The sequence below is a fragment of the Perognathus longimembris genome, chromosome 7 (genome assembly GCF_023159225.1).
Source record: "Perognathus longimembris pacificus isolate PPM17 chromosome 7, ASM2315922v1, whole genome shotgun sequence".
NCBI lineage: Eukaryota > Metazoa > Chordata > Mammalia > Rodentia > Heteromyidae > Perognathus > Perognathus longimembris.
The window spans coordinates 28,437,640-28,462,086 of record NC_063167.1 but is presented as its reverse complement, the minus strand read 5'-3'; the positions used below and the strand labels follow the sequence as shown (position 1 = coordinate 28,462,086).

The 24,447-nt window shown below is 45.3% G+C and overlaps 1 protein-coding gene across 3 annotated transcripts in view; it reads right to left on the bottom strand.

The window, feature by feature from the left end:
* Positions 1-24,447, bottom strand: part of Szt2 (SZT2 subunit of KICSTOR complex) — a 57,354-nt gene that overhangs the window by 30,291 nt on the left and 2,616 nt on the right. For 2 of the 3 annotated variants that reach the window (XM_048351062.1, XM_048351063.1), the window contains exons 2-23: positions 19,814-19,939; positions 19,195-19,368; positions 18,741-18,911; positions 13,835-13,966; positions 12,748-12,889; positions 12,252-12,358; positions 8,203-8,413; positions 7,821-7,991; positions 7,137-7,371; positions 6,600-6,729; positions 5,573-5,715; positions 4,981-5,133; positions 4,725-4,839; positions 4,287-4,504; positions 3,986-4,201; positions 3,562-3,640; positions 3,197-3,291; positions 2,784-2,952; positions 2,321-2,435; positions 2,098-2,211; positions 1,710-1,880; positions 1,462-1,556 (exon numbers count right to left, since the gene is read on the bottom strand). In XM_048351062.1, the coding sequence (XP_048207019.1) occupies positions 1,462-1,556; positions 1,710-1,880; positions 2,098-2,211; positions 2,321-2,435; positions 2,784-2,952; positions 3,197-3,291; positions 3,562-3,640; positions 3,986-4,201; positions 4,287-4,504; positions 4,725-4,839; positions 4,981-5,133; positions 5,573-5,715; positions 6,600-6,729; positions 7,137-7,371; positions 7,821-7,991; positions 8,203-8,413; positions 12,252-12,358; positions 12,748-12,889; positions 13,835-13,966; positions 18,741-18,911; positions 19,195-19,368; positions 19,814-19,939 (3,282 nt within the window). Of the gene's footprint in view, positions 1-1,461; positions 1,557-1,709; positions 1,881-2,097; positions 2,212-2,320; positions 2,436-2,783; positions 2,953-3,196; positions 3,292-3,561; positions 3,641-3,985; positions 4,202-4,286; positions 4,505-4,724; positions 4,840-4,980; positions 5,134-5,572; positions 5,716-6,599; positions 6,730-7,136; positions 7,372-7,458; positions 7,783-7,820; positions 7,992-8,202; positions 8,414-12,251; positions 12,359-12,747; positions 12,890-13,834; positions 13,967-18,740; positions 18,912-19,194; positions 19,369-19,813; positions 19,940-24,447 lie in introns of those variants that run through there. The other variant, XM_048351064.1, reaches the window with a different exon arrangement.

Sequence of the window (24,447 nt, the reverse complement as noted above, 5' to 3'; positions counted from 1 at the left end):
TATACAAAGAGATAGAAGAAACAAAAGAGATAAATAATAATAAGAGATAAATAATAATCCAATTAATAAATGGCAAGTGAATTGAACAGAAAGTTCTCAGAAGGAGAAATAGAAAGGCCAACCAATTCATGAAGAAGTCTTCGATATTCTTAACCATAAAGGAAATGTAAGTCAAAACTGCACTACCATTCCATTTAACAATGGTAATCATCAAGAAAACAACAAAAGCTGGTGAGGATATGGGGATAAAGGAACCCTCATATATTACTGGTGAGAATATACCAGTATAATTGTTGGAAATAAGTATGGAGGTTTCTCAAAAGGCTAAAATCAGACCTATCTATGACTCTGCCATAGCACTACTAGGCATATACTCCAAAAAATGCAAAAAATATGTAAGAAAGACACCTGCCTACTCATGTCTATTGCAACACTGTTCATACTAGCCAAACAGTGGAATGAGCAGATGAATGGATAAAAAAGCTATGGTACATACATACCATAGAATATCACACAGTAATAAAGAAAAACAAAATAATGTCATCTACAACCTGAGAACATCATGTTGCATGAGATAAGCCAAACTCAAAAAGCCATATACCATATGCTTTTGCTTAGATGTAGAAGCTACACCTAAAAAACATGCATATTCACATATACCACACACATGCCAGAGGCATAAATTTATACACATAAATACGATATAGAACATGAGTCGAGAAAGGGGTAGAGAAAAAATGATAGAATGTGAATAATTTCAAAATACAGTGTACCTATGTATGAATAAGGCATAAAAAAACCTCAGTGAAAGATACTGATTAATAGGGGACAGGGCTGGGGGGGCAGGGGCAGAGAAAGCAACAGAGAGGGTTTTTCTGAGCAAAACATAATATATGCACATTTGAAATACCATAGTGAAAATTCTTGGTGCAGTTAAGACACACGCGTGTGTGTGCACACACAGGAATGACAGGGAGGGGGTGGCCATTAGTAAGAGGGCTAAGAGATGAATGGGGATGAATACAGTTGACATAATTTATTTACATGTATTGAAATAGAGGAGTCAGACCTTTTGAAATTGTTTTAAGAAAGTGGAGGAGATGGAGAGGGACAGAGGGAAGGAGGATGACCAAGATACATTGTTTACATGTGTAGAAATGTCACAATGAACTTGCCCTTGTACAACTAATGTATGCTAATTTAAAAAAAAAAAAGGAAGAAAGAAAAGTGCTGTGAGCCAGGCACAGTAGCTTACACCTGTAATCCTAATTACTTGGAAAGTTAGCAAATTGTGGTTCTAGGTTAGCCTGGGCTACAAGTTTGAGACGCTATCTCAACAAATAAAAATCTGGGTGTGATGCTCACCACCAAAGAAAGAAAGAAAATTTGGCATGGGCACGGGTGTGTGGTGATGAAAGGAGCCGGTATAACAAGGGCTCACAGGGAAGAACCAGTGCTCACCAAGGAAGGAAGGGCTGGGTCTCCAGGGGCCTGGGTGCTCTCAACTACTTGATTCTTCAGGATCCCATCACCCCCAGTAGGTGGGGCCTCTGTACCTACAATGGAGTAGAGAGGGCAAAGAAGGAAAAGCCAGCTTGGAGGCAGGGCTCTGATTGGAAGAGAATGGGGAGGCCAGCGCTTAAAGGCAGAAACCACCCAGGGGGATAGGGGAAGGGTTGGAGTCTGGCATTCAGAGGTGGGGAGTTCACCTGGATCGTAGCAGGTCCGCCTCAACAGTTCGCTCAAGAAGGCAGCATGGTCAGCAGGGGCCAGTGGGATCTCCCGGTCACTCAGCTCCTGTCCCAGGCAGCTGTGCAGCAGGCACAGCACCATGTCGTTGGTGGCACAGGGCCCCTCGGCGAGAGGGACACCCTCTGGCTCTGCCCAACACATACTCTGCTCAGCACTGAGAGCCTCCTGCTGCCCACAGCCCATGGGTCCACCCTAACCAGCAAAGCCCTTCCTCCAACCTTAGCCTCCCCTACCCTACATCCTGCACTTGTTCTTCCTGGACTCATATGTGCTCAGTTCTCTATATCCTTAAGGCCTGGCTTGCTGGCCCCCCAGTGAGGGTGAGTGGGTACTAAAATCACCCACCTCTGGACAGCAGAAGGAAGAACATCTGCAGCTGCTGGCACTGTGGGAGCAATCCTAGTAGGTCAAAGTGAAAGGGGATCTCGTGGACACAGGTGTCTCCTCCCTGATCCAGTCCTGGGAGGGAACGGTGAAGGATACACAGCAAGACCTAGATTATCTATTTGTGGCTTCCTTCATTCTACTCACTCTCGGTTCCACCCAGTGAGCCACCTTCCCCACTGACCATCTGAGACTCGTGGCTCTGGGGGCAGAGGACCCCATTCCTTGCTCTGGCATAGCTGTATCAGGTATTCAAAACTCAGCATGGAGCCTATACAGGCAGCATCCCTTGGATGGAGCTAGGAGAAAACATCAGAGGTCAGGAGTTATCCTCTTCTAGCCCTGGCCTTCTCTGGCTCTCCAGGAAGTCCAAATAATTGTAGATAGAGACTCAGAGGGCCAGGAAGCCCATAGGCTTCAGTATCCAAAGGAGATACAATCCAGTAAGAGGTGGGGTATAGAATGTTTTCCACTCAGAATTTTATGAACTTAAATATGTTTACAACTTGTATACAGCAAAGATGATTGTGTAACTGTAGTGAGCAATGTACCCTTTGCTCCTATCACCTGATGTTTGCCAAATAAGAATAAATGATGGATAGATAATAAAAAAAAAAGAGGTGGGGTATAGTTCAGAGGTCACTTACAGCTTGAGGGATCTCAGAGTATGTCAAGTTCTGTAGGTGCTTCCAGCTTTCAGGGCCAGGTCCCACTCGCCCGTATTGTGGCTCCACCCACACCTCAGTGACCAGATTGAGCTCAGAGTCCCCCTCCAGCGCCTCTACCTCCACATCATTGTCATCATCTGTTGAGAAGCTAAAGGAGGAAGAGATCTGAGCCTGATCAAGAGGGAATCTACGAGCCTCTTGGCAGGGGTTGGGCCTCATGGAGAACGAGGCAGGCATGAGGCTGAAGGACTGGTAACACAATTAAAATTAGCAGCCCTTCCTCCAGGATTGAGATGGAGATCATCTCAAGATAAGGGAGCTAGACATTTAGGGGACCCTATGAAGAGGAAGCTTGTGCAGAGATATGCCTCTCAAAGAGGGCTGAGCCTTACCTGTCTTTGGTGGAGGTAGAGTGAGGAGGAAAGAGGATATACTGGACAACACACGTGTGCTTTTCTTCTGCAGCGGCTTGCCCCAGTGGCTCATTCTAAGGATACATGGGAGACACCGGGTAAATCATGGATGGTACAGAGACCTGGCCTGACCTGGATATGGCCTTCAGAAATCGAATCCTCTCACTACAGGATCCTATGACTCTGGCCTCAGGCCTTGGTCCTGGAACCAAGTTCTCTGATTCCTGTGAGACACACTTCACAGCAGCCCTCCACAGCCCTCCACAGCCCTCCACAGCTCTAAGGTGAGGGTCTCTAGATTTTGATGGACATTAGGGTTAGCTATCACGAAGACTGCCACATACCTGAATTGGAAGCTCCAGGACCATGTTGATGATTCCCTCCCCACTGCAGGCAAAATGGAACCCTTCAGAAAGTCGGACTCTGAAACCCATAAAAGTGGGGCAGAATCAGAGTAAGAAAAGGAAAGAACAAACACTCAGTATAGAGCCCCAACAAACCTAGCCCCCAGCAGTCATCATGGCAGCCTAGACCAGTGCAGGCCCTGCCCAGATTAACAGTCCTTTAGGGCACAGGTCCAAGCCAGTGGCCAAAATAAGCAGTTGGCAGGGGACAGATGAGGAGGGCAGTAGCACAAGTCCTGCTCTGTACTTGCCACTGGGGCTTGGAGAGGGGAAATGTATGGTTTAGCTGCCTGCCAGTGTCCAAATCCAGAATTCACATTGTTTTCACCCTGCCCCAGAATCCTGGAAGGCCCAGGTAACATACTCAGTGAGGACAGAGAGGAGCTGGGCGATGGCACTGAGTGGCAGCGTTGGGGCCAGGCCTGATGGGACACTCCACAGCCAGCGCTGGTGGTAGAGGTAGCGTGACAGCGATGCTAGACTAGATGAGGCTGAGCGGCCTGACACCAAAGGCAATGGTCCTGGTGGCTCCAGTGTCAGCAAGAAGGGTGCTCGGTAGTCCAGAGGTAACTTCTCATACCTGGAAAATGGGGCAACTCCCTACTTGACCTCCATTCACAGCCATCCTTCAGGTTCCTGGCCCCCTCCCCGTTTTCCAAACAAACCTAATGAGGAGCTTGTCCAGTGGCTTATGGAGGACCACAAGGCAGGGCCGGTCTGACAGGGCCTGCTGTGGTCCCAGCATGGGGGGTGACTTGGAGGGAGAATTGCCCCCACCAACACCTCCCAGCCCTTTTCGTTTCACTTTTGGTGTAGGCTCTTTACTTTGTACTCGATGGGGAAAACGAAGGCGAAGGATCTCTTCCCGCAAGTCTGACACGATCTGTAGAGAAAATGAGGCCAATGCCCTACTATTCCCAACTCTTCCCAAGTCTGGGGAGAGAGGCCTACATGGCAAGAGAAGCCTCCTTCATATTTCTCAAGCTTTAGTTGGCTTGGGGGTAACATTTCCTACTAGACTTGGTCCTGTGGTGATGAGGAAAACAGGGTTTGTCTATACCCCAGGGATCCTCAGTCTTGAAGTCAGTCAGGGTCCAGCTCACCTTGTGCCGGGCCTGAGCTGGCGTGCCAATGGGAAAACCCAGGCGAAGAACCATGCACGGGGCCTTGGAAATGATGCGGACCATGTAGAAGGAGGAAGGGGGCTGGTCTGGGGCACTGGGGAGAAATGAGAGTGAGTCAACAGTCCTATGCTGGGAGCAAATGGGCTTAGGAGGAGGTAAGGGTGAGGCATGGTGTTAGAGGAGAAGATGCAGGATGAGATGATGGGGGAAGGGTGAGGAACATCACAATGCCCACCTGGAAAGCAGCTTGACATAAGAATAGCCCTCAACCAGCACAAAACTGCTCCAATCACGAAGCAGAGAGGTCAGCGAGGAGTGTGAGATCCTGCACTGGACAGTGCTGTAGCGTCCATTGCTGCCCGGGGTATGCAAGTGCTTGGGGATTGGTCTAGGAATAGGGGTGTACAGTGGGATCAGACCTCCTAGACCTGTTCTTCTTCTTCTTTTTGTTTTTGCTTTGCCAGTCCTAGGGCTTGAACTCAGGGCCTGGGCACTGTCCCTGGCTTCTTTTTGCTCAAGGCTAGCACACTCCCACTTGAGCCACAGTGCCACTTCTGGCCTTTTCTGTTTATGTGGTACTGAGGAATCAAACCCAGGGCTTCACGCATACGAGGCAAGCACTCTTGCCACAAGGCCATATTCCCAGTCCCTAGACCTGGTCTTGAGGAAAGGAAAGATGACCATCTCTCTCTTATAGGCCTGCTTAAGGTGATAAGGGCCAATGAACAGGAAAATTGGTAATAATTGGTGCTCTCTTCCCACCATTTTCTATCCTTTGGCTCTTGCTCCTCCACCCAAACCATGGCCCTCATCCTGAGGGTACCCACGTGTCATGCTCCAGAATTAGCACCAGGCGATGCATGTGCAGCCACCGCTGCCATGAATTAGCATCCATGGATAGCACTGGCTTCCAATAGGCAGCAAACTGGGCATGGGATGAGTCGGAACCACTGGGCTGAAGGGAGAGCACCTGGGGACAGAAAAGGCAGTTGTAGAGAAGCATTTGTGGACAAGCAGGATACAACTTCCAAAGAGCAAACAGAGCCCAGACAATTCAGGAGGTCAGAGTCAGCAGTGGGTTAATGTTAAGGGTTATAGCCCAGCCTGGGATGGAGGCAAAAATGGTTTCCAGTATAAAGGCTGGATTAAGATGATTGAGTCAGAGACAGACTTCAGAGCTTATTAAAGCTGGTCCACTAAGAGGATGGAATCTTCCTGGCTTATGTCACTAACTTTAGAGGAAAGCTGCTGAGTAATGCAAGCCACTGCTTGTGCGGTCTGTATACCCATCAGTGCCATGGACCAAGTGTGAAGAAAGCAAAAGACAAAAGAAGCTATAGCGGGCTGGGGATATAGCCTAGTGGCAAGAGCGCTTGCCTAGTATACATGAAGCCCTGGGTTCGATTCCCCAGCACCACATATACAGAAAATGGCCAGAAGTAGCGCTGTGACTCAAGTGGCAGAGTGCTAGCCTTGAGCAAAAAGAAGCCAGGGACAGTGCTCAGGCCCTGAGTCCAAGGCCCAGTACTGGCAAAAAAAAAAAAAAAAAAAAAAAAGAAGCTATAAAAGATGCTGCATGGAAACGGGGCGAGGAAGCTTATAGCTTGTTGGAACGCCACCAACTGCAAGATGTCATGCATCTATGGTCTGTTAAGGGCAGTCTCTTAGATTGTTCTCTTCCCCAGGGTCTTAGGAGGGGGAGAAGAGATGCTTTTAAAGCTGAAGTTGAGGCCTTTGGACAGGGGGCCTCAGATTTGACAGAGAGGGAAAAGAAGTGATCATGGGTTCCAGCTGCTGTGCCAGCTCCAGTCTGGGTAGGCATGAGAGAGGATACTGAGCATCAGAGCCACTCACCGGGGTGGTGGAGCCTGGAGGGATGTAGAAGAGGGGCACTCCACTCTTGGTGCTGTCTGGGAGGGTGAAATGTTCTGGCACCGAAGAGAAGGACTGAAGGTGGGCTAACATCTGGTCTGTCTGGTTAATGCTGCAGAACAAGTCACAGATGACTGCTGAATGAGGAAGTAGAAACTCTGGACAAGCTGGGTGCCAGTGCTCACGCCTACAGTCCTTGCTACCCTGGAGGCTGAGATCTGATGATTGTGGTTTGAAGCCAGCCGAAGCAGAAAAATATGTGAGACTCTTATTTCCAACTAATCAGCAAAAAGCCAGAATTAGAGATGTTGTTCAAGTGCTAGAGTACCAGCCTTGAGTGGAAAAAGCTAAGCCAGAGTTTGAGGTCCTGAGTTCAAGCCCTAGTACTGGCATACAACAAAAGAAAAACACCCTGGACATAAGCCTGTTCACTGACTCCCCTCAAGTTCCCAGCTTCGCAAACCTGTCCCTCTACCCAATAAATGGGGGAATAACTCATCAAGTGGTGACCTCACTTACCTCTGTAATGTGTTCCAGAAACGGCGAATAACATGGGTGCGATACAATGAGCGGATGGGTTGCCTTAGTGTACAGGAGACATCATGCAAAATGTCATAGCCACCTTCCATTGTCACTTCTACCCGTGTTCCTTGAGGGCCCTCAGGCTCCAGGGGCCAGGGTGCCACAGCCACATACTCAATGCGCATGTTGTGTTTCCAAAGCAGCACCAGCTTCACCTCCAGTTGGGACCCTCCTTCAATGGGGAGCAGGAAGGCCAGTGAGGGGAAGGCAATATAGGAGTCCTCAAGGCCTGAGCCTTGAGTCCTATCTGAAGCCTCACCTATCTCATAGAACACTACTGGCTTGGTCAAAGGTTCCAAGCATGGTTCCATGGGTTTCAGAGTCAGAACCTCCCAAAGGATGCAAATAGAAGTTACAAGAGTAACCTGAAAACAAAGCCCAGTTCAGCACACCAGATCCCTCTCAGCTGACCCACTTTGGCTAAAGGATATGGAATTGGGAAGCCACATGCTAGGAGAACTCAGCCCTGAAAATAGCTCAAAGCTCTCCTGCCTTAATAAGCAGAGGCTCTCATGGTGACATTCCTCAATGAGAGCTGAGTGTCTGCCTTGTTCTGCAAATCTACCCACATTTGAGCACTCAGAGGGCTATGAAATCATAGTGAGGCCTAGAGACCCTTACCTTTGGCCAGAGTAATTTCTCGGACACTGTAGCCCTCTCGCAGGCGTACAGACACAGTGCTGATCAAGTCAGCTGGCACCTCCTTCTCTGTGTGCTTCTTCCGGCGCAAGGCCAAGGCTGGGTTGCTGCTTGCAGAAACTAAGTGCTCATTAAACAATCGGTGCTGAGAGCCTGGAGGATGAGTGAGGATAGGGAAGGTCAAGGCAGTGAGCTATTAGAGGACAGGTATCTAGGGGAAGTGGGTACACAGAAATCATTTGGGAGAATAGTGTTAGAGCAGCCTGGGGCTCAGTGAGATTTCCAGTCCCTAACCCTAGACCATATTATCTCTGGGCCCATCCTACATTCCTTCCTTCCCAAGCCTACCCAGCCTGACTCTTACCGCAGTAATATTCAGGGTTCAGTGCCTCCCCACTGCGCAGGAATGAATAGAACAGAAACGCTCGGTGGTAGACAGTCAAACCCAGGTTGCCTGGCCCAGGTTCAGGACAAGTGGATAGGTAGGAGCCAAACGTTGCCATCGCAATGAACTTCATCAATTCCACATTGGGCACATGGCCAAAACTGCAGTCATAAGAGTAAACCCCTCCTACCTGGAAAAGAAATGAGCAAGTAGAGATCTGCTCCAATGGAAGTATTCCTCTCCCCTTGACCACTGAGGGAAAGGGGCTGCCAGCTCCAGGACAGACCACTGCTCTTTTGTGGAGCCTTTCTGCCTAATGCCGATGCCAGTTGGTCACACTATCCTCTGCTCTTCATCCTTAACATCAAATATGCTTCCATTCCTTCACTAAGGATTTTGGCAACTGGTTCATTGGCTTCTTGTTATCATCCTGAGACTTCAGTTATATTTAAACTTTAGGGTACAGATAAAACTCCCAAGGATTTTGTTAAAATATAACGGGTGGGTCTGAGAGTGTCTGCGTTGCAAATAAGTTTTCTGGTAATGCCAACACTAAGGCTAAAGATCAGCCCTAATACAGCCCATTAACCTATGTTCGTCAATAAAGTTTTATCGGAACACAACCATGACCATTCACTGCCTTTCTGTGATTGCTTTCACACTACCATAGCAAAGCCAAATAGCTATGAAAGACTGAGTGGACCACAAAACTTACATATCTTCTATCAGGCCTTTTCAGCAAATGTTTGCTGGTCTAGATGACTCATTCAGTTCCCGGGCCACTGACTTCTTTAACTCTTGTTTTTCTTCAGTTTACTTGCATACTGACTACATGCTTGGCCCTTGGCTTCATTTGAAACAAACTCATCTTTGCAATTCCAAATTGCCACATCCCATGATATAGCATTCTACCTTTAGCTTCCTTCTACCCACTCTTGTATAGCAGCACTTTGACCTCACTAGATTGGCCAGGCCTCCAGCCTCTGCTCTGTCCAAGTCCATCGATACCATCTTCTTCCTCCTTTCTCAATCCAGCCTGAGCCCTATATCCAAGCAACTTCATAAACATCATTCCTAAGTCCCTGGCCCTTTTCACTTTTTCTCCTCCTACCTCAAAATCCCAACTAGGATCACTACCTTTACATTGATTCTGACAATGATGTCCTAATGAAGAAACCTACCTTTGTATAGCCTGATAACACATTAAAACATGACACACTATCCAGCTATTGCTTCAAGGCAGTCTGCAGGACCATTTCTTCTTCCTAATGCAGATCTCCCTTCCTTATATATTCACGCTCACTTTACTTCTTGGAGGAATCAGAGGTCGCTAGTGGAATTTAATCACTTCAATCTTGTACTTTTTTTTTTTTCATTTAGTATGCAAGTTTGAACTCAGGTACCCTACCGCTCTGCTAGTCACTCTACTTTTGAATCTCAGAGAAAGAAAATGATGCTTTTCTGCTCTGAAAAGACTCTCTTGATCTATTTGTAGAGGCAGGGTCCTCCTGTCAATTTAGGGGTTTTATCAAGATCCCTTTTTGTGGGGCACACCTGGAAGTCAACTAGTTGGCCCTGCCTGTTTCTCAGTCTTGGGGCCATGTGTGGCTAAGATGGCGGCACCTAACAACAACGTGCAGCTGCTACAAGTGTCTTGGGTTATAACCTGGAGGTGGTTCTGTGGGCTATGACGCCCACTGACACCTTTTCATTCCCTATCCCCTTTCACTATGGCCCCTCAAAATCATGCTTAACTTCAAACAGAACAGAACAACACCCCCCTACTCTGTACTTCCCTATGGCTACCATTCTAGCTCGTGTTCCCTACTTGATCTGAACAGCCTACTTTCTTTTATCAACAATTGTCATTACCTCCTTCTCTTCTACCTGTAGCAATCATTTCCCTCATCACCACTTCATTGAAATGCCTCAGAAAAACTTCCTTGTGATTTGGAAACCACCAAAATCCAAAGGGTGCTTTAAATTCCTCTTCCCACTTGATCTTTTTCTTTTTTTTTTTTTTTCCCCAGTCATGGGGCTTGAACTCAGGGCCTGAGCACTGTCCCTGGCTTCTTTTTGCTCAAGGCTAGCACTCTACCTCTTGAGTCACAGCGCCACTTCCAGCCTTTTCTGTATATGTGGTGCTGAGGAATTGAACCCAGGGCTTCATGCATGCTAGGCAAGCACTCTACTACTAGGCCATACTCCCAGCCCCCCCCCCCCCCGCCTTGATCTTTCTCATGTGTCTTAAAATGTTAACTACTCCGTTCTTCTGAAACTCTTGACTTTTCTCACATTAGAATCTCCAGGTTCTTCTCAAACTTCGTTTCCTTCATTCTCCTGTCTGCTTCCTCTTCCTGTGAGAGACCTTTAAACATTAATGGTGTCACCATCTACCTCTCAACTACTGTTTCCTGGATCAGGATCTGCATGTCCAATTGCTAATTACTATGAACAGTAGTTATTAATCATGTAACTATGTACTATGCTCTGTACTCCAAATGTATCATCTCACCTTCCATTTACAAATGAACCCAACTTAAAGTGGAAGTGATGTGCTCACTGTCACAACCCAATAGTAAGTAGAACAAGGATTCAGACTAGCCAGGCCTAATTCCAAAGGGAAAGTTATTACCTGCTAAGCATTTTAAACACAACTGCAACACCTGCATTCACTCTAGTCTTAACAGCTTCTTTACTTGTTTTCTGCCTGTAACCCAGTTATCGCTGATGTCAAAAACTTGGAAACAGGGCTGGGGATATAGCCTAGTGGCAAGAGTGCCTGCCTTGGGGCTGGGGATATAGCCTAGCGGCAAGAGTGCCTGCCTCGGATACACGAGGCCCTAGGTTCGATTCCCCAGCACCACATATACAGAAAACGGCCAGAAGCGGCGCTGTGGCTCAAGTGGCAGAGTGCTAGCCTTGAGCAAAAGGAAGCCAGGGAACAGTGTTCAGGCCCTGAGTCCAAGGCCCAGGACTGGCAAAAAAAAAAAAAAAAAAAAAAAAAAAAGAGTGCCTGCCTCGGATACACGAGGCCCTAGGTTCGATTCCCCAGCACCACATATATGGAAAACGGCCAGAAGGGGCGCTGTGGCTCAGGTGGCAGAGTGCTAGCCTTGAGCGGGAAGAAGCCAGGGACAGTGCTCAGGCCCTGAGTCCAAGGCCCAGGACTGGCCAAAAAAAAACAAAAAAACTTGGAAACAACAGTAGCTCTTCTTTCTTCCTCACCTGCCCCTATTTTGCTAATCATGTTCTTTCCTTTTTTTTTTTTGAGGTTGATGTTTGAGATGGAAGTCTTAAAAATGTAATCTAGGCTGACATCAAACTCATGATCGTCTTTCCTCAACTTTCCCAGTGTTAGGTTATAGACCTGTGCCACACCCAGCTTCATAAATTATATGGATGCTACCTTTTCATTTTCTGAACCTTTTTAGCTCTAATTCCCTCTGTCCTGAACCCTGCAATAAATACTGTCCTGCCACTATTCATGTTCTTCACCCAGCAGCAAAACCCAATTCGTGACTTTTGTTACATATCACCTGCATCACTCATAAAATTATGCAGACACCTTAGCGTCTGCCCACCAAAGCATTTTGTAAATCTCAATATGGCAGAACCAGTTTTTTATGCTCTGGCTATGCCTACCCCTCCACCCTTGCTTTCTTTCTTACAATCTGTCCATTGAAATAAGCTGCAATTGTCTGAATATGCCTTCCTTCCCTCCTTTGCTTAGTTTGAACTGGATTAGCAATAACAACTAGCCTAAATGAGACAGGCAGGACTAGAACTGACTCAGTTTTCAGACTTTCTCTTCTTTTTACTGTCAACATGCTGTCTTCCCAATCCTAAAGAAAGGAGATGAGGACAAAAGTCCTCTCCCGCCACTGACACCTACCCTGCTCTAGACCTGGCACGTTTCCCCAGCTAATCAGGTTATCAGCTTCACTTGAGAAATCTTGCCTTTAAGAAAGTAACTATGCTTACTTTGTGAGCTATTCTGCTTCCCTCCCTTCCTTGAAAGTCCTTACCTGCACAAAGGAACAGGCCACAGTGCCACTGCGAAGCTGATTCAGAAGTGTCTCACAGACAGCAACATCAGGGACACTGGTCACCCCATCAGTAATCACAATGATACCTTAAGGAGAAAATAAGACTCAGACCTGGAAGTACTAGCCAGACCAAAGTCACAGGGAGGCACTCATCTGACAGATTCCTGAAGATCTCAGTGTCTGCTCACCAAGCATTTTATAAACCTCAAACACCTTTCTTTCTCTTCCTTTGTTTCTCTCTCTCTTGGTGCCAGACTAGTCTCTCCTGGTAAACGTCCCATAGATGATGTCCCTCCCTCTAGGGTCACTGAACTTGAGATATGCACTAGTACAGAAGTAGACTTGTATTTAGCAAACAAGCAAATGATTTTCTTCCATGACTTCATTGATCCTGGGGAACGCCTAGCGTTCCTAATAACCCATACCTTTCTTGAATCCCTATTTCCCCATTCCCACCAATATTCCTTCTACTAACCTGCACTAGAGTTAGAAGGCAGTAACTGCAGTGCCAAGATGCCCTGACGAATCATACTGACCAGCCCAAGATCAGCTGTCACCATGGAGACTCCCACCTTCCGGCCCAAAGGCTCCCCAGAGTCCGAGGACTGGTCTTCTGCCTGGCCCCAAATTATAGAAAAGACAGAATGTGACACATGTTGTTATTGTTCCATCCACAATGAAAGGATAATTAATTTGTGGCAGCGCTAGGGATTGAACCTAGAGCTTCACATGATGGGCATGTGGTCTACCACTAAGCTAAACCCCTAGCCCACAAACCAGAATTTATAGTCCTGGTTGGATAGACAGGTCAGATATGACTAGTTCTGTGAAGACTCTGGCCCCTTACTGTGTAGCAGAGGTCTGCTGTGCTCCTTCCTGAAGTGTATGCTTAGTTGATGAACCTCAGAAGGGAATTTAACACAAAGCATCAGACTGTATAACAAGGTAGAGTTTCTCCACCTTTAACCATAACTGTTATAAACATTAGGCACACAACTCCCATTTGCCTAACCACTTCTAGGGCACTCTAGTAAGTAGAAGTAACTTTATCCCAGATGGTAAATGCTAACTAGAGATCAAATCTATCCATAATCACTTTTTGGATCCACTAAGGCAGGGAAATCCAGGACTAGAAAAAACACACATAAATGGCCTTTACACTGTTTTTTGTTTTGTTCTTTTGGGCTTAAGGGCTTGAGCACTGTCCCTGAACATTTTTGCTCAGGCTAGTGTACTACCCCTTGAGTCACAGCTTCACTTCTAGCATTTAGTTCATTTACTGGAGATAGTCTCACAGACTTTCCTGCCCTAGCTGGCTTCAAACTACAATCCTTAGATCTCAACCTTTTGAGTAGGTTGGATTACAAGCATGAGCGCCCATTGGCCTTCATACTTTTTCCAGCAAAAAAACTCTGTATTTTGGGAGTGTACATAAGTCATTGTCTTCCAGCTGGAAGCTCATCATGATTGTTATCACTAGCATATCCCTCCTTGGCTTGTTCTACCCAGGCTCTTTTTAGAGCCTTTTAAAATGGTCTCTGCCACTCTTGTCTTCCACATACCTGGCTCTGGGGATCGTATTGCTGCTGCAGCATGGTAGCCACCTTATCCTCGAAGAGGCAGAGCTGTGCATACACCTGCTGCAGGAATGCCTCCCGCTGGGAAGGGTCCAAGAGGCAGCCCTGCACCAATACCTGACAAACACAGAGGATAGGCTGAGCCAAGAGTTGTCTGTGGTGTAGCAGTGAGGGGGAGGAAGTAGAATACTAGATACTACACCTCTGCTCTATTTATTTTCCATAGCTCCCTCTAGGTAATCCTGACTCTTATCCAGCTAGGATCAAATTTATAACTCCACAGCCATCTTCTCCTTCATGGATCATCTACTCCAGCAGTCCTCAGCTCAGGTATACCGTAATTTAGCTCGAGGCCCTAAGCCATTCAGTCACCTTAATCTGGAGTCAACTTTCTTCCCACCATGGTTGGCTACCCTGGGCTTTTCCAACTTCCCTCTTGGGGGTGCCATAAGATCTTCCAGCTCCCTCCATTTTAGGCTAGAGGATGTCATCTGTAAAATCATTCCACTTCAGCCAGACAAAATATTTTCCATTCTGATTTTTGTTCATTCATTCCTTTTTTTTTTTCTAAGTACACTGCCGCATAGAAGCCATCCTGATCTTTTAGCTCATTATCTTTTATTCTCCTAAGAAAAGTTCCTTCCCTTACTTTACCCTCAGCAAGTAACTCCTATGCCCTCTTAAAAGAGGGCTGGGATATAGCCTAGTGGCAAGAGTGCCTGCCTCGGATACACGAGGCCCTAGGTTCGATTCCCCAGCACCACATATACAGAAAACGGCCAGAAGCGGCGCTGTGGCTCAAGTGGCAGAGTGCTAGCCTTGAGCGGGAAGAAGCCAGGGACAGTGCTTAGGCCCTGAGTCCAAGGCCCAGGACTGGCCAAAAAAAAAAAAAGAGAAAGGAAGTCAGCCACTAGGAACACCTCTTTGACATCCCATCCTAGAAGATGTACTACATTCCACCCCTTTGAAAATCAGCCTTGAGATCTGCTTATATGTGTACAGTTACCCAAATTCTTGCTCTTCCTTGAAGAACTAAGGGAAGGATTTCTTTCTTTCTTTTTTTTTTTTTTGGCCAGTCCTGGGGCCTGGACTCAGGGCCTGAGAACTGTCCCTGGCTTCTTTTTGCTCAAGGCTAGCACTCTGCCACTTGAGCCACAGCGCCACTTCTGGCCATTTTCTGTATATGTGGTGCTGGGGAATTGAACCCAGGGCCTCATGTACACGAGGCAAGCACTCTTGCCACTAGGCCATATCCCCAGCCCAGGGAAGGATTTCTTTTACTCCACTTTTCCCCTAGAGCCAGTCTCTCCATCTCATCTTAACCTTGTTTCTCATCCTCTCTTCATGGACTCCTTTTCTTCTACTTCTAGTGTGTGTAAGTATACTGCAGATGGGCCTAGCAGCCCTTGGTGGACCTCAGGATCTTGCCCCTCTCTCTTCCCCATCCCCTGTACCACAGGCTCACTTCCTCTGACCCCTCCTTCCTGCAGAACAACTATTTCTGCTTATTCCTACCTAGGTAAGGGGATGGGGACAGACAGGGAAAGTTGGACATTGCCCCACTGTATATCTGTGAGAATGACAAACACAAACAGAAGTATTAGAAGTATCAGTATCACCACAGGTGAGAAAAATATTCATACACGTATTGTTTAGAAGAGTGAAATGTGACACAACTTAATTTATAAATATCAATATATAAAAATAACTATATCAAGATAAAATAGAATGAAAGTTGCCATTAGAATCATGTTTGCAAAGAACGTTTTCTAACATAGAAAATGTCTGTATTTTAAAAAGCAAGACATGAAGCCAAGGATCTAGAATGTACCTGACCAGTCTCCTCTTTTTGGATCAAAAGGTGTATGAGGGAAGATCAACACACAAACACTAGATAGAAGGAAAATCCATAAAATGTAAACAATAGGGTTTTCAGAGTATATATTATGAATATATTTCAGAGAATAATATAACTTCATTTGCATTTAAAGTAGCTTCAAGGGTCTGTTACAATGGACATAAATGCAATTTTACATTTTATTTTTTCCTTTTTTATAGGAACTATGGAGAAAACATGGGAGTCCAGCTCTGGGCTGACAAGTGGCCCTGGAGGCTTAACTAAAGAAATCCTTTCCTTCCCTACAGCTGCTGCCCTTGTCAGGCCTTATCTTCTTTCCCATGCTACAGTAATCTGCCTGTTATCTCCAAATTGAGACTTTGTCCTCCCCTAATCTATCCTTCATACTGACCACAAACAAATGTGATCTTCCCTGCACATAAATCTTATTTTGTTGCTGTCCATTCAAAACGTTCAGTGGCCCCTACTACCTATAATTATTTTAATAGCTACCATTTGCATGTTTTCTATGTGGCAGGCACTAATCTAAATGCTTCACTTTCATTAATTCAATCACTCTGTAATACAAGTGCTTTTTAATATCTTCATTTTGGAGAAAAGATATAGATGTACAGAGAAGTTAGGTAACTGGCTTAAGGGCACAAAGCCAAGGAAGTGATACTGCCAGGAAGCATACACAATTATCCAGTGCTCTTAACTACTGCACTGAACCCCACTATAAAGGGCAAAGTTTGTAGCATGGCATTCAGTCATTCATACTTGACTCCCAGTTATGTTTCCAGTCTCCTTTTACCATTAATTTCTTATATCCAAACTTTTACCAAACAATATGTATCTCTCTAAAACACCTATGATTTAGAGTGCAGATTCACAACTGTGTCTTTGCTGTCTTTCTGTCTCTGTTAGTCTCTCTCCCTGAAAAGCCATTTCTCCTTCTTTGAACAGATAACCTCAATTCTTTCTTCAAGACTCAGCTCAAATGTAGATGTATTTTAAAGGACATCTCTTTGGCTGTCCCAACTCCTCTTAATGTTCCCAGAGCATATGAATCATAATTTATCAATGCCCTTTTAATACTCAATTGATGTAATTTCCTTTAATATCTGTCTCCCCCTATAAACTCTCAATTCCTCCTACTAGAACAAGGATAATATCCGATTTCTCTGTTTCCAGGGAACTACCCTGGGCTTGGCATAGTTTAGCCTTCAGTGTTTGCCAAGTAGAACCAAGTTTTGAGTGATTACCTGACACTCTCTTTGTCTTGGCCATCAATATCTCTTCAAAGTTTGGGATCCATTCAGGGAAGTGGCCCACAGGCACTAGGCTAATGGCTGTAGCAGGAGAGCACTTTAAATTTGGACAGACAGGGCTGGGGATATGGCCTAGTGGCTAGAGTGCTTGCCTCGTATGCATGAGGCCCTAGGTTCGATTCCCCAGCACCACATATACAGAAAATGGCCAGAAGTGGCACTGTGGCTCAAGTAGCAGAGTGCTAGCCTTGAGCAAGAAGAAGCCAGGGACAGTGCTCAGGCCCTGAGTCCAAGCCCTAGGACTGGCCAAAAAAAAAAAAAAAAAAAAAAAAAATTTGGACAGACAGCTGGCAGTCCCTGCCCTAGGACTTAGTACATATCTACTGGTATTGTACATTTCAGACCTGCAGGTGCTGTTTTTGGCATTCATCTCTCAAATAAACTAATAGAGTTTAGCTATCAGAAATAGTTTTGAGGGCAAGCCCCTAACCAATGAGTTGAAGATGGTTAAAGATTTGATAAGGTGGGGCTGGGGATATAGCCTAGTGGCAAGAGTGCCTGCCTCGGATACACGAGGCCCTAGGTTCGATTCCCCAGCACCACATATACGGAAAACGGCCAGAAGCGGCGCTGTGGCTCAAGGGGCGGAGTGCTAGCCCTGAGCGGGAAGAAGCTAGGGACGGTGCTCAGGCCCTGAGTCCAAGGCCCAGGACTGGCCAAAAAAAAAAAAAAGATTTGATAAGGAGAAACTGGGCCAATGCTTATCTAAGTTAAAAACAGATATTCTTGGGGCTGGGGATATAGCCTAGTGGCAAGAGTGCCTGCCTCGGATACACGAGGCCCTAGGTTCGATTCCCCAGCACCACATATACGGAAAACGGCCAGAAGCGGCGCTGTGGCTCAAGGGGCGGAGTGCTAGCCCTGAGCGGGAAGAAGCTAGGGACGGTGCTCAGGCCCTGAGTCCAAGGCCCAGGACTGGCCAAAAAAAAAAAAAAAAAAAAAAAAGATTTGATAAGGAGAAACTGGGCCAATGCTTATCTAAGTTAAAAACAGATATTCTTGGGGCTGGGGATATAGCCTAGTGGCAAGAGTGCCTGCCTCGGATACACGAGGCCCTAGGTTCGATTCCCCAGCACCACATATACAGAAAACGGCCAGAAGCGGCGCTGTGACTCAAGTGGCAGAGTGCTAGCCTTGAGCGGGAAGAAGCCAGGGACAGTGCTCAGGCCCTGAGTCCAAGGCCCAGGACTGGCCAAAAAAAACAAAAAAAAAAAAACAGATATTCTTGTAACAAACTTGGCCATTATCCAAAAGGAGTGTCTTATGATCACCTGTCTGAGTGGTGGAGAAGCTCTGTCATTATCCACATGGTCAGCATTATACCATAATAAGTCCCTCAGAAAATTATCTACTCTGTCCTTAAAATAGATTATGTTTCTGTGGATCTATAGCAGCTCAAAATCACAAAACTATTCCAAAAGATCATTTCCAAAAGATCATGACACAACTAAAGGAGCTGGGGAGGAAACAGAAAAAAAGAGAAATCCAAGGGTCAGACTCAAAGTGATTTGTGGTGAAGGTGAGGTATTTGTCCAATCAATGCCAACTAAAGTTCATGAGGAGGCTCTTTAAAACCAGAGAAACTGGTTCTTTTCAATGGGGGAGACTCATGGGAATAAGAAAACAGAGAACTGGGTACCTGGCTACAAATGATAAGGATGTGGTCCAATAGACTATCAGAAATGTGGTCTGAGGGTAGAAACTGGGATAGAAGATACAATACCTGGTGGGACTGCAGGCCAATGATTGAAGAATAGGCCTGTATAGTTACATAGATCTCAGGCTGGAAGTCAATGCAAGATCCAGGCACTTGGAATGGCTGAAGCAGACCTCCCAGACAGCGGGATAGGGCATGGAAAACTTCATCAAACAGGATCTCTCCTGTGGAATCATCCTGAGGGCAAAACAGAGAAAGATCTCTCCAGCAGGGTCAAAGGCAGCTTTAAGCAGAGGACAGAAACAATCAGCTTCTGTGGGTCAGCAGCACCCTATGGTTAATTATGCCCCCTAGAATAGTGCATCACATACAGTGGAATCTGTCTTTGAAAGCTCACCACTCCTCTATGAAGTCTTTCTGCTTCCCACAATGGTAGGGTAGGGACATTTTTTTTTAACCTCCCCAGGACATCCCATCCCATCCCATCCTTCCCTCCCAATGCCACTTTCCAAGTGCTCACCACAATGCTAGTAGATGGGCTAAGGTCCAGCTCAATAACAAAGCGATACTGCCAAGCCAGGAAGGTAACCCGGGTGGAAGGTACTAGAAGAAATGGCCTTGGGACCACTGGTTCATCGGGCTGCCACCCGGGGGGAAGGACACTGAGGACTTCCAACTCCTGTTCAGACTGAAGCTGACAATTAAGATGGAGAAAAACAGAAAGGTCAGGAAGAGTCATCATTTTCTACCCTGAACCCCAATTCAATCATTCATTAGTTGTGAGTTCATATAAAAGGCACTTAACCTCTTGAAGACTTAAGTGTTGTACAAATGGAAATAATTCCAGTACCAATCTAAAGTGCTGTTATTGTGTGAATCAAGTGAAATCGTGCAAATGGAGTGCTCCCTGGATCTGTCTTTTATATCCCAAATGACCCATCATTGGCTCCATTTCTATAAACCAACCATATATCTTTTCCTCCACTATCTGGAAAAATTACCAAACACATTTCCTTTAGGAAAGTGTGGTCAAAGTCACTTGTCCCTCCCAGACATGGACCCCTCAGAGTCAGGGCTCTGAAAAGAAAAATCAATCTTTCTGGGATAATCCCTTATACGTCACCTATTCTAGGCCTCACCAGTAACTCCTGGGGTGTGGCCTGAACAGTTTGATGCAGATGATTGAGAAACCAAGCCAGGCGGACATTTCGGGAGATTCGATAATCTTTTTTCATCAACAGGAACACCTGCCCAGCTTCTTCCACCTAAGAACAGACACATTAATAAATCTAAAAACAAAGGGGACTGGATTCCCCATATACACAGATCCTGTGCAACCAAGAAGCTCACACTCTGTATGCAAGAGGCCAGGCAGAAGAGATTGAGTCTCTTCTTGCTACCATGCATGCTATTTCCAGCAAGTCAATTCTCCACTCTCCTCTCCTTCTCCAATAGACAGATGAAGTGAACTTCCCACATTGCTTCTACAAACATTTGAGTTTCTCCTGTAAACTATAAGATCTTAAGGACAGAGATTGTGTCCTGCTTTTGAACTCATACTTGGCAAATTAATTTAAAAGATGACACTCAATGTCATAATTAACCATAGGGTCCCTAAATGTTTCATAAATGAGTGCTACATGAATATATGGCAGTCCTTGAATGTAAGCCTCCCAAGACAGTATCTCAAATCTCCACCCAGATGCCTTAATTCCTTTCCTCCACACCTCAGAGATGGTCACTGCAATGTTCCAATGAGCCTCAGTTCCCTTGTTCACGTCCTTGTCCTTCCACTATACAAGCCCTGCCAAAGCTTGGACTTGGGATGAATGTGACATTTTTCCCTGGTTGACATATATACCATGGTGGCTGTATTACTGAGATGAAGAAACCTATCACCTGGCCAGCACTGCCAAATCTAGCAAGCCTTTATCAGTCCACTGACTTACCAATCAGCAGCTTTCTGATACCCTCCATAAGGTTTTTCATCTCTCAATCCTGAAATCCCAGAAGATCAGCCTGCCTACTGTTCACAGAGGAAGGGAGGGTCATCATTCTCCCAGCCTTACTTCCTACTCTGGCTGTTCTAGACAAGCCATACATTTCTCCTCCTGTGTTCCTGACAGTGAGGGCAAGTACTTCAGCTAGAAGCATTGAAGACAGGGTAGCAAAGACATGAACAGAAGCCAATGACTGCCTGTTGATAAATACTAATGCTGAAAGGAAGATCCCTCCCTGCCTCAAATGAGAAAATATGCAGGAAAGAGATTGAAATAGCACTGGAAAAATGGTAAGGAAGGGTGCCTGATGCCAGAAAAGTCTAGAGAGCAGAGAAGCAACAGATGAGGACATAAATAGTCTTCTTCTCCAAGACAAAAGGCAAGGGTAAAAAGACACAAAAACAGATACAGAAAAAAGACAAAATTGACAGTACAAGGCAAGGAGGAATTCACACCTATTGAACACTTAAATTGTATTCATAGTACTCTGTAGAGTCAACCTAGAGTCAACTGAATGAGTCAACCTAGGCTGACTTGCTAGCTGTGAGCCTATGGGAAAGGCATTTAACCTCCTTAAGCTTCCAGGTCTTCACATGTAAAATAGAACTAATCCTAATACCTATCTAAAGTGCTGTTATGTGGATCAAGTGAATCACGCATATGAAGTGCCCATACAGTGCCAGGTACTTCATAAGAACATAGCAAAAGTGAACTATTACAGATTATTAGTAGGTCTTACACTAGATGTTTCATATAAGTAAACTTGGTCTTCATAGTTAAATATTTTGTAGGAGGAAAATGAAGTTTGAACGGAGTAGTTAGTATAAAAGTCAGATATCAAACCAATGCCTGATGAGTAAAGCCCATCTACTGAGTGACAAATGTCTGTTCCTCTCTTAAGAGGAGAAACAAACTGGGAGTGAGGGAAGGGGTGACAATGTCCAAAAAGAAATGTACTCTTTACCTCATGTAACTGCAATCACTTTGTACATCACTTTTACAATTACAATAAAATACTAAATTAAAAAGAAGAGAAGAAATGGTCAAGCACAATGCTATATAGCTATAACCTTAGCACTTGGGGGGCTGAGACAAAAGAACTGAAAATTGAGTCAGCTTCGACTATGTAATAAGACCTTATCTTAAAAACAGAACTGAAAGTGTGGCTCCAGCTAGAACCAGGCAGAGCCAGAACACCTACCAAGGAAGAACAAATCCTTGAGTTAAAACCCTAGAACAGATAAAACAACAATGAACAAACAAAAAAAAGTACGGAAAAGGTCTAAAGTACTAACAAGAAGGAACATAATAGGTATGCCAGGTGGCCATAGCTCACGCCTATACTGTAATCCTCTATATTCAGGAGGTTGAGAAAACAGTTCAAAGCCACCCTAGACAGAGAGATACTCCATGTCTAATGAAGCAGTGGAAGTCAGGTGGGGGCTGTGGCTCAAGTAGTAGAATGCTAGCCGTGAGGCTGAGGCCCTAAGGTCAAGCCATAGTACTGGCAAGGGCTGATATTCTGTAACTCTGTCATATTTGTGCTTTGTTTCTACAACATCTATATGGGAAAAACTATTTTCTTTTTCTTTTTGCCAGTCCTGAGGCTTAAACTCAGAGCCTGAGCACTGTCCCTGAGCTTCTTTTTGCTCAAGACTAGCATTCTACCAGCACTAGAGTGACAACACCACTTCTGGCCTTTTCTGTTTATGTGGTGCTGAGGAATTGAACCCAGGGCTTCATGCATGCTAGGCAAGCATTCTACCACTACACCACATTCCTAGCCCACAACTGTCTATTATACTGCTTCCCTACACTCTGCTGCAGTAGGCTCTGGTTGGGATTTTAGATTCTATCCTAAGAGTAAAGGCAAGCAAAAGGCTCCGGTAAAGCAATTTGTTGGCATTTAAAGTAAAAGAAAACTCTCTGGCTACCATATGATTCATAAAGACAACCTCTAACATTGAGGGGAGATGATGGTGACCTTGACTAGAGGCATTTAAGTAAACTAAGAGTTGACAGAGCTCAAGAATCTACATTTTAACAAGCATCTCAAAGGATTTTTCCTGTTTAAGAATTCTCAAATTATGGGCTGGGAATATGGCCTATTAGGTAAAGTGCTTGCCTAGCATGCATGAAGCCCTGGATTCGATTCCTCAGCACCACATAAACAGAAAAAGCTGGAAGTGTTGCTGTGGCTCAAGTGGTAGAGTGCTAGCCTTGAGCAAAAAGAAGCTCAGGGACAGTGCTCAGGCCCTGAATCCCACGCCCCAGGACTGGAAAAAAAAAAAAAAGAAGAATATTTTCATAAGGATGTTGTTGCAATTAAATGGGTCAGTCAGTACAATGGTAGAGGAAGGCTATCATTCTATGAAATATTTACTGAGGCCTACATACCATTTATATCAAGATAAACAGAACATTACTGGATACCAGGATGAATGAAACATGGTCCATTTAATTAGTTTGTTGTTTTCTAGTTTTTGCTTTCTGCTCCTTTGAGATTAAGATCTGAATTATTATTGTTATTTTTTTGTTGTTGATAATTGTGGGGCTTGAACTCAGGGCCTGAGTCCTGTCCCTGAGCTCTTTTGCCCAAGGCTAGCACTCTACCACTTGGAGCCACTGTGCCACTTCTGGTTTTCTGGTGGTTAATTGGAGATCAGATCTCATGGAATTTCCTGACTGGGCAGGCTTGAATTATTTTTTTGAACCCATTTTTAGCCCATGGCTATTTTTCTGTCACCAGACTCCCACAAAATAATGTATACTTCTCCCTATTCCAATGATCTGAAGCCTCTTTATCATTATACTTATGCCAAAGTCCTCAGCTTCCAACACAGCCCTAAATTGAATCTTATCTAGTCTCACCTCTCACCATTCCTACACACCCACATCACCAAAACTCAGGTAAGCGCATGTACTCTAGTGTTAGCATACACAGGACGTAGTTCTATGGCTTTCAGTACATACGTAGCTTTGGCATAGAGATTAACCTATCTGTGCCTCATCTGTGAGTTGAGGTAAAAATAGTGTCTACTTCACAAGGACTTTATAAGTATTAGATATTTAGTAAACATAAATGCCATTTCTTCAAGAAGCCCTCCTTGGGCTGGGAATGTGGCTTAGCAGTAGAGTGCTTGCCTAGCATGCATGAAATCCTGGGTTCGATTCCTCAGCACCACATAAACAGAAAAAGCCAGTGTGGCTCAAGAGGTACAGTGCTAGCCTTGAGCTAAAAGAAGCCAGGGACAGTGCTCAGGCCCTGAGTCCAAGCCCCAAGACTGGCAAAAAAAAACAAAACCCAAACACCAAAAACAAGAAGCCCTCCTCCCCTAACTTCTTAAACTGTTAAACATGCTGGGTACCAGTGGCTCATACCTGTAATCCTAGCTACTCAGGAGGCTGAGATCTGAGGATTGTGGTTCAAAGCCAGCAGGGCAGGAAACTTATCTAACTGTAACCCCACCTATATATTAACAATAATAATAATTTTTAAAAAGACAACTATTAGGCATGTGAGGACCTGGTGCCTCTTGCTTGTAATCCTAGCTACTTGGGAGGCTGAGATCTGGGAATCAGGGTTTGAAGCTCGCCCAGGCAGGAAAGTCTATACACTCTTACCTCCAAATACCCACCAAAAAGCCAGAAGTAGAGCATGTAGCTCAAGTGGTAGATCACTAGCCTTGAGCAAAGAAAGCTAAGGAACAGTGCCCACACTCTGATTTCAAGCCCCAGGACTGGCACAAAACAAACAAAAACCTGTTAAACAT